Raw genomic sequence first — 10,031 nt, 5'->3', positions numbered from 1 at the left:
GCTTCATTTTCTGGCTGGATGACGAGCGGGGCGGAATGGAGGGAGGCGGTGCGCGTGCTTGTTTCGCTAACGGTAGAAAGGTTACGGTTATAGCCAGGGCGGGAGAGGACGGTCTCTCTGCTTCAGAGCGGTTTGCCGTTTCACTTTGCCTCACCCTAAATGGACTTGGCCGGCTGAGGAGACGGTTCTCTCCCTTCTAGCTCACCTCAGGAGGAAATGGTCCAGCTAGTTAGGAATGCGGGCGGGGGGTGGGGAGAGAAGGAGTTTCAGTATTTGAAGAGGTGGGTGCGTGCCTATCGGTGCATTTCTGTGCTGGGGTCAAAAAAGAGGAAGAATAAGATTTTGTCTTACTGCATTTTTATTTTCTAGGATAACTCAGTCAGTAGAGCATGAGACTCTCCATCTTTTTTGGGGGGGGGTGTTTGAGCTTCCTGTTAAGTGAGAGATTCCTGCATTGCAGGACTAAGATGGTCCTCGCTGGTCCCTTCCAACTCTACAGTTCTGCGATTCTAAGAACTTAGGACTTTCTGGTTCTAAACTTCTGGACCATGTTTATTGGCAATAGCAAAACTCCTGTTCTCAGTCAGAACTTGCTGGTATTAATGCACTTCTCAAATAGGGCTTCTCAAGTTGGATGCTTATTTCTTAGACTTGCTTGCATTCCATTGTTATCTTGTGGCAGCCACTTGAAACAATATTGCTTTCATTTGCTTAGTCGCTGTAACAGGCCTGCACAGCTATTTCATAGAACTCACAAGCCATCAGATGTGGCCTGCCAGGGGATTGACAGCTGCTGCTCAAGTGTGGTTGGTATATGAGCTGTGGTTGACTTTGGAATGTTCCAGGTCACACAGAGCTTCTGTATGCACATCAGCACACACTTCTTCTGCATTCTACACCTGCACTCAATGAATGAGCAGTACTGGCACAGAAACATTCTGTACTAGGCAAAAGAATAAGATGAGCTGTGATAGACACAAATATGTGGAATGGAGTAAAGATGGACTGGTTTTTATATTTTAATACTTTGCATATTCTTTCCCAGTTTCCTTGATGACCAACTGAATCCAGTTTTTATATAAAATGGATCCTGACAAAGAATTAGGAATACTACTGGATAGAAAAACAAAGGCAAGCTATGAAGACTATTTTTAAATGGTTACATTATTTCCCAGCTACAATGCCCTAATAATTAGATTTGTTGATCAGTTTTTTTATTCTAGATAAGATCATAATAACAGGCATATGTTTATTATTATACCCCAAGAACGTACTAAAATTGACAATACGGTTATTCTGAATTTATTATAATATTCCTATAGATAATAGACTTAAGTGTATTTTTAAAACAAATACATATAGATTATGGTTGTAGTCACACAACACCTTATTATGTTTTCCGGATATTTCCCTAATGGTTAAAATCTCAGGCAAGCAGACACCTCTTTGGAGGTGAGGATGTGGTTGCTTACTGATTAAAACTGAAATTTATTAACACAACAACCTCACACATACACTATGTAAAAGAGTGTAAGTTTACCACTTCCCCTCCCCTGCACTCTCCATCCTCACCTCTCTTCTCCCCCAACCTCATACAGTATACTACATTAATGTCTCACATCAAATGTAACATATTTGTAGAAAACACTCTACCACCTGCAAATAGAGGCAATGCACGTACTTTTGTAACCCAATAAAATCTTTAATAAAAAATATTTATAAAAATCCTGAAATTAATTGTTATTGTTATTTATAACGACAAACAAAATTGTTATAGTGAACATCCCTACATTGCAAGAAGCCCAACCTTAACAATATAATCAAATATTTTTAAAAGCAGCATGTCATGGTACTGAAATTTATTGAAAAGCTTGAGGTTATTTAGTGTAAGAAGATAACTTGGATAGTGAGATTTAGTTCCCAAATTACTCATCTACATGTAGTCCCTCTTATTTATTTATTTATTTACCGCTTTACTATGATAGTCTCTAAATGGTTTATAATAATACTATATAAAAAGTTTTTTTAAAAAGTTACATCTATAACATCTGACTTGGATTGAAATGCTTGGTGGAGTGAAAAAAAATAATCAGTAGGCGCCAAAGGTTCAGTTAGGAAGGAGTTCCCTAAAACTGACTTCATCCTTCTATGCAACATCACCCTTTTACTTACATTTGTTTATGAAGTTGTGTATCATATAGATTATGATTTTAGACAGTTTTCTTTTTTATTATCCAGAAAGAAAAGGTTCAGGAAAGAATTGCAAGGAAAAGTAAATCTTTACAGAAAAGAAGTGTCAGAAGAAAGGTACGTTCATACATTTTACCCCATCACATAGCATGCAAAACATTTACTGAAGCAAGAGTTTGGAAAGCCTTTGCTTTTTAATTTTTTAAGAAGTAATCTCTTCTCTACAGTGCTTTCATGGAAAATGTATTTTTCAGCAAATCATTTTTATCTTGAAAGTGAAATCTTAACTGCACAGTGCCATTTTATTGCACGTGTGGGTAAATATATAATGACATCAGGGTAAGTTGCTCTAGACCAGCTTTCTTCAACCTGATACCTCCAGATGTTTTGAACTACAATTTCCATCATTCCTACTAGCCAGTGTGATCAATGGTCAGGGATCATGGGAGCTGTAGTCTAGAGCACCTGGAGGGAAACACTAGGTTGGAAAGCCAGCATTAGACATTATGAAGTGAGGCACTTCAACTAAGGTTGCTGTTTTTGCAATCATTTCATATTGTAATATTTTGTTTTGCATTCACTTCCAAGACTCATTGGCGGAGCACTCAGGGGCTTTGGGGGCCTTTCTCTATTTTCCTTTAGTCCTTCAGAATCTCTCAAAAGGCCACTTTAGAAGTTCTAAGTACAACAAGAGCCATGGCAGAGGAATGGGGGTTCGGATCCGCCCCAGGTGTCATCACTGAGGGCGGCGGGGTGACAAAATGACAAAAATATGAGGTTTGGGGTTTTTTTGTTCTTTTTAAATGGGCTCATGAAACTTTTTAGTTCAGTCAATGAACATAACGAAACACGGCTGGCACTGGGCGCCACACCGCGGGGGCAAGCCCTTACCGCGGGGCCTGTATCATGCCCAAGCCATGTGTCTCTCCTGGGAGTGATGTAGTGGCTTGGGGTCTGCAGGCTCCATGCTGCCTGAAATGGCAGTGTGGGACTTGCATCTGCCCTCCACCTCTCCCTCAGCTGCCTTACAGCTGAGGGGGAGGCGGCGGAGAGGCTCCACGCAGCGCACCCCACCCCTATGGGTGGCTTGCTCCACCCTCAGCTGCAGGATGCGCGTGCTGCACCTGGCACCCGAGTGGCTAGCTACGCCACTGAACATGAGGAACTAAAATGGAAATGAGTTTTTGAGAACTCCATTATACATATAGATACATTTGTTGAACACATGGGACGTCTTGTATCTTGGACAATTAAATGTTTATAGCATGTTGACCAACTCTAAATGTTATTTTGTTTCTAATATGAAGATCATTCTTCTTTGTTTATTCCATTTACTATCTGAATGATGGCATAAACCTTGCCTGCATCACAACTTGAAGTTTTTGTAGGTTGCTCACTAGTAAACATTTTGGATGGGGTGATGGTGTATGATGTATACAGCTGAAAAAATGAATAAAAATGTGAGGGAATAGTTTTGATCATTTCATTGCAACTTTTCTCTTTTGGTAAATTGTTTAATGTAGCAGACTGAAGATGACATACATGTTGATAGAAAACAAAAAGAAACCCCGGACCAAAATCCACAGGAAGGTAGCTCAATGTTTTTACTCCTTACCAAGTTGTAACATATCACAATGAAGTTCAAGGGCATTTCCACAAATGTGGCTCAGATTAAATTTAGATGTTATTCAAACGTCAAACCTGCATATGACCTTTTCCTGTTTTCATTCTATTCTAAAGTACTGTAATAATATTAGCACTTGATAAAAAATAATACAGATTATTCTGATGTGCTAGAATTAGAATATTCTAATTTTAGATTCTTGTCAACTTTTTGTGCAGATGTTGAAATCATGTGTTTTCTGCATTTTTCTTGTGCAGTGAACTAAATTGCACTTTCATTTATAATTTGCACTTTAAGGAGCGAGCTTGAAATGTGAATGTATGACTCAAATAAAGAATACTTAATCTAAATCCTTCACAAACTTTGAAAAACCTACTGGATTATTGTCATTTTCTTGAGAATCCAAAATTGTCTACATGAAAAGTACTGCAAAATACATTCTGATAATATTCAAGTATTTTATTGCAAAGTGTGTTTTAAATGTCTGTGCTTTTTATAATAGCAGTGGCTGTAGAAGAAAAACAAAGTAGATTAACTGAAGTATTACGGGATAGAGTGAGAGGGAAGTTGAGAACTGTTAAGGTAAATAGTTTTAATTGAATTTTGATTTAGCATTCAAATGAAACATCTAGCTTATTGTATGTATGATTCTATAAAAGGTGGTAAGTTCAAACAATTTAAAAGACTCATCATTTCTCCCATACCAATTGGAGCACATCAGAAGAAAGAAGTTAAGTGCTGAATATGGAAAGCCTGCATTTTATCTCAGTTCTTGTTTTCTCTGTGTTTTTAAAATAACAAGAAGCACACTAAAATATCCTTTGTTTTAGGCTGAACAAGAAGAAAAATCTTGCGACAAACCCTACTCTGATACTAAAAAATACCAACACAACTCTGAAGTGACCACTGAGGTAATAAAATATTTGTAAAATTGCTGCCAACACTGATAAGCTGCACCATTGCTTTTTATATTCAATTTGGTGCAACAAATTCTAATATGAGCATATTTTTGTAGAATGTGTGATTCTGGTTACTCCTGTCATTACATATAGAAAACACCTGTGCCATCAAGAAGATGGGTATCATTCAGTCCTGAATCTTGGGAACTGACATTTTTAGGAGTGCTGAGAGTTGTAGCTCTGTGAGGTATAAACTACATTTCCCAGGATTCTTGGGGGGTGGAGGCGTGTGTGCATTAAATGTACGGTGCATATTCAAGAATCTCGGTATCAGAGAGGTGGGGAGGGGAGAATCAAGAGGGAGATGCTTGCTACTTGTTCCTCTGAAAAAAATATATCTCTCTGATAGCTCTGTAATCTAGAGCTGCTTCTTGCTGTGGCACAAATTTGAGAAAAGCCAAATAAGCACCCCGCTCCCTCTTAAGCAACATGATCTAGAGGTGTTTTAAGTTGAAGTTGAAGGTCAGCCAGAGAAGACTGAGAGATAGGAATTACCTTTGTTTACAGAAAGATTGGCATATGCTGTCTCCCCTCTACATTCAGAGTGCTAAGATATGAATGATGAAGAAGGAAAATGATTTTGGCAACAAAGCTATGGGCAGAGGTGTGTGAACTAAGGCATTATAAGGGAAGGCCTAAGAGGAAAATGTTTCATTAGACAGGGTGGGAATGAGAAGATGATGAACCAAAATTTAAGTTGAGAAAGATAGAGATGAATTGATGGGTTTTTATATAAGAACACGTGACTTGACTTGGTGAGAAGACTGAATATGAGAAGGAGGGAGGGAGTAAACAGCCTCAGTGCTAGGTTACATGGTGATGTTGTCAATGGATATAATAACGGATAATAAAGGAAAATTAAGTTTCTGGAGAAAGAGAAGGCTACCCAGTATTTAGCACTAATGACTGATAATTATTCACCAAATTTTAAATCTTAGAATGAAGTCTCCTTTGATGAGGGTTTTATATTTTTTACATCAACTTTTGAAGATTACTCAAAGCTGAAAGAAACTGATCAGGTCATTGACCAGGTACTGCTATTCTTCTCTTCATACAAAGTGCATTCTTTTCTGTTGCATTATGATGTTGGAGTGACTTGAAAGTCTTCTGTCAAATAGATGTCTAGTATTTGAAGTTGTTTATAGCTACAGTTAATTCACTTTCTCTGTTAACAAAGGAAAATTATGAAATGAGCTATTCAAAAGTTTTCTTCAGTGGCCCTAAACTTATATACAAAATAACTATATAGCCTTAAACAAAAGAAAAAGAATTTTTATTTCATTCATTTTCTTTTTTTCAAAGTACCTTGTACCATAGATTTCCCAGATATATTTGACCATGATCCAAAAAAGTATTTGACTTACATTTATAAACAATTCTCGTGGAACTGGAGCTTTCTTTAAAATATTTAACTTTTTCACAGACTTTTCTTACACTTTCTAGTGTTGCAAAGAACAGTTGGCCACTTTAATACTCTGTTGATTACTTCAAAGGGATGAGCTGGGTTGCAATTAGTTGTATATAGGTGAGAAAGTGCCAAAATGAGCAACAATCTGGGCCGGACTAGAGATGGCTTGTGAGTGAGCTGGAAGGAGAGAGATGCTTTGAGAGCTAGGGACAAAAACATGTCTTGCTATGTTCTGAATCCAAAGCTGTGGCTAATGGAGAAGCAAGACATTACTTCTGTGAGCCTCTCTGTCCTGTGCTCAAGTTATATGTATGCAAATAAAACCATATAGCTTAAAGACACCACAGTCTCTACTGACCTTCTTTCCAAGGAAATTTAGCCCGTGCAAACACACAATCCCTGGAGACTCTCACTGCTTGGAGATTGGGGTGGCATGGAACCATATTTGGCATGGCCCTGTGTCTTTATGACTATATCAGAGTCCTTAGAACAAATATGTGAGAAGCTATAGAAAATGAATACAGAAGTTTATTTTGTTTTCAAGTGAATGAGAGTGAGGAAGACAGCATTTTGGATGAAATCACTATGCATTTCTTTCACTTGCTTTGTTGCTGGAGGGAAATACACTGATATTTGTTTAAGCAGAGACACTGGGAGAGATTAGGTATTTGGGCTACACAAAGCACCAGACCCTGTATATTTGTTTTTCAACAAGATCAGAGATGTACTGCCTGTTTCCCCACACCTATGGACTAGACCAGGGGTTGTCAACCTGGTCCCTACTGCCCACTAGTGGGGGTTTCAGGATTCTAGGTGGGCGGTAAGGAAATTTTACTATCAAGAAAGGTGCATTAGTGGGTGGTAGGTATAAAAAGGTTGACTACCCCGGACTAGACCATGCACTGAAATGCTTGCACATTCTGAATGTAAACAGTATTGGTGATACTTCATTTCTGAAGTATTTGTGGAAAATGCCTATTTTCATAGAGATACAAAATAGTGATCCAGGTACTGTATTAAGGAATCACTTAATTCTTCATACTTGGATACTGTTCATTAAATCTGAAAGTTGAAATATGAGTTTTCTAATTCCAATGAAAACAGTAAAATATAACAAAAATTGTAGCTATCAATGTTTATCCATTATAAATAATCAAAGGGTAACAATAAGGTGCTTCCTTTATTAGGACCTATTGAAAGATTAGAAAGAAGTGAGAAAACTGGTCCTAATAATGGTGTTACAGCACTACATAAAACATACTGGACTCATAAAAATATGAAGCAATTTCTCTGGAAATTACCTCTATCTATTCCAACATGTTTATGTAGATTGCTTTCTGTTGGTATCTGTCCCATCACTCTCTATATTTCTATCACACTTATTTTTTATTATGATTAACAGAACTCTATAAATGACAGCCTTCAAAATGTCTGTGGCTTAAATGAACAAGCTCCTTTGCTTGATCATGTGAGAGAAATACTACTACCAGAACTGCTTGAAGTAAAACCTCCTGAGTGTGAATGCAGTAATCCCGATAAGCAAAAGCAATGGGACCAACAGCTTTTTCTGCCAAGCACTTCCCCGGGTAATGTATGTTACAAAATATGACAGTGACTTAGATCTTACAAAGGTGCATGTGAACACACAAATGCACAGTAGGCTGCAGATAGTCTGATCCTGTTCATTTTCTGGTACAAATGCAGAAATGACTGCCACCCTTCCCCAGGTAAGAGGCCATGGAATGCATGGAAAGTGCCTGTTTTCAGGTTAGCCCATTAAGAGACTAGTTCTTCAAAAGTGGGCAGAGTTTAAGAGAGGTGGGCTAGAGGCAGAAACTCTAAAGGTCCTAGAACACTTTCAGTCCTTGTCAAAGCAAGTTGTTTGCTAGGAGCTCTGCTTGGTGCTGTGATAATAGACCTGCCTTGCTACATGAGCTTATCTGCAGGACCAGAACAGGACACGTTTCAGTATCAACCGTTCTGAGAGAGAAGGAAGGGTTAGAGAGAAGAGCAAAAGTTAGTGAAAGAGAGAGCTCATTTTAAAATTTGCTATATTTGGCGTAGGTGGTTAAGCAGTTTGTTTTGTGTTACTGTTGTACTTTTCTGGATCAGATTTAAATATTTGACCAACAAAAAGAAGAGGATAAATTAATTCAAGAATTTACATTCTACCTATATGTCACCATAACTTCATAATAATTGTTCTCAGTTATACAGAGCTGTAAATTGCCAGACAACATGGCACCACGATTCCTAGAAGATGAAGGATTTTATATTCCAAGAAAGCCTCGTGTATCTAGGAATACATACTACAAAATGGAAAACCGTCTTCTTCAGCAAGATGGGGTAAATGTGCTGCTTAGTTTCTAAAAACTTCTGTTACCTAATTAATATGTTTAAAAAGCAGATGACTTGCTTAATGTTGTTTGTGCTTCTGATTCATATTTATTAAGGGGAAAAACTGGTTTGAAGAAAATGGGGAAATAATGTCACTGCCTTCTCCAATCAAACCATCAAGTTACTACAGAGTGTTTTTTCCTTCTGAGATTGACCCACGATTAAAGACAACATACAGGAAGGTTTGTTTCTTTTTTCCACTTTAAAAAACAAAAACACTTCCTTTTTAAGACTATTATTTTGCTAGGAAATGCTTTATATTCCCAGGCTAGAAATACTATATAGAGCTGGGAGTATATTTTAGATGGAATTGTTCATTCACATCTTTACAACTAATGAAAGTTGAGGAAGCTCTCTACTTCACTAGGAGTTGTGCAGTGTACTACTAAAATGGAATGAATATATTTGAGCTAATATTAACAGTAATATATAATATCTTATGTTTTAGCTAAAATATTTTAATGTACTTCATTCATTTTATATACATAAAAAGGTAAAGGTAAAGGTACCCCTGCCCGTACGGGCCAGTCTTGCCAGACTCTAGGGTTGTGTGCTCATCTCACTCTATAGGCCGGGAGCCAGCGCTGTCCGCAGACACTTCCAGGTCACGTGGCCAGCGTGACAAGCTGCATCTGGCGAGCCAGCGCAGCACACGGAACGCCGTTTACCTTCCCGCTGGTAAGCGGTCCCTATTTATCTACCTGCACCCGGAGGTGCTTTTGAACTGCTAGGTTGGCAGGCGCTGGGACCAAACGACGGGAGCGCACCCCGCCGCGGGGATTCGAACCGCCGACCATGCGATCGGCAAGTCCTAGGCGCTGAGGTTTTACCCACAGCGCCACCCGCGTCCCAAAGTTTATATACATACAGTACACTTAAAATCTAGTGATCAAATAAAATTCTATAAATCTAGGGATTTCTATAAATTAGTTTGCTAAGGAATCAAACACACATGAAGTTAAATAATGGTCTGAAGGCACATAAGGCCACCACCTTGTTCAAGCTATAGGTAGGGTCTCATTAGTGCACAAGTGTCTGGAAATCACACATACTTGGGTGCTATGTCTTGGGTGCTATGATGAAAGAAATTTAGGATATTAATGCGATAAAATTAATATTAAAAATGTTTAGTTTATCTGAAGTAAGACTAATAGTCACCAGAGTGACTTAGAATAAACACCTTTGATTTGGGGTGGAGGTATGTTTATCATGCTTTTTTACATATGTAATATTTATGCTCTCATGTAAAATACACCTTATATTTTTTTAGATGTGATAAATTCTTGTACAGTGGTACCTCGGGTTACATATGCTTCAGGTTACATACGCTTCAGGTTACAGACTCCGCTAACCCAGAAATAGTGCTTCAGGTTAAGAACTTTGCTTCAGGATGAGAACAGAAATTGCACACCGCTGGCGCAGCAGCAGGAGGAGGCCCCATCAGCTAAAGTGG

The 10,031-nt window shown here is 38.3% G+C and overlaps 1 protein-coding gene across 5 annotated transcripts in view; it reads left to right on the top strand.

The window, feature by feature from the left end:
• Positions 1–69: 69 nt before the first annotated feature.
• CC2D2B (coiled-coil and C2 domain containing 2B) overlaps positions 70–10,031 on the top strand; it is a 35,747-nt gene continuing 25,785 nt past the window's right edge. For 3 of the 5 annotated variants that reach the window (XM_083443481.1, XM_083443485.1, XM_083443484.1), the window contains exons 1-10: positions 87–210; positions 1,046–1,131; positions 2,239–2,307; positions 3,714–3,780; positions 4,317–4,396; positions 4,645–4,725; positions 5,712–5,804; positions 7,584–7,767; positions 8,391–8,527; positions 8,635–8,760. In XM_083443481.1, the coding sequence (XP_083299607.1) occupies positions 1,084–1,131; positions 2,239–2,307; positions 3,714–3,780; positions 4,317–4,396; positions 4,645–4,725; positions 5,712–5,804; positions 7,584–7,767; positions 8,391–8,527; positions 8,635–8,760 (885 nt within the window). In that variant the 5' untranslated portion in view covers positions 87–210; positions 1,046–1,083. Of the gene's footprint in view, positions 282–1,045; positions 1,132–2,238; positions 2,308–3,713; positions 3,781–4,316; positions 4,397–4,644; positions 4,726–5,711; positions 5,805–7,583; positions 7,768–8,390; positions 8,528–8,634; positions 8,761–10,031 lie in introns of all 5 variants that reach the window. The other 2 variants (XM_083443483.1, XM_083443482.1) reach the window with 2 other exon arrangements.

Source organism: Podarcis tiliguerta (assembly GCF_965153285.1).
Source record: "Podarcis tiliguerta genome assembly, chromosome: 5".
Taxonomy (NCBI): Eukaryota; Metazoa; Chordata; class Lepidosauria; order Squamata; family Lacertidae; genus Podarcis; species Podarcis tiliguerta.
Note: the sequence above shows the minus strand (reverse complement) of the source record. Positions and strands in the feature narration are given on the sequence as shown.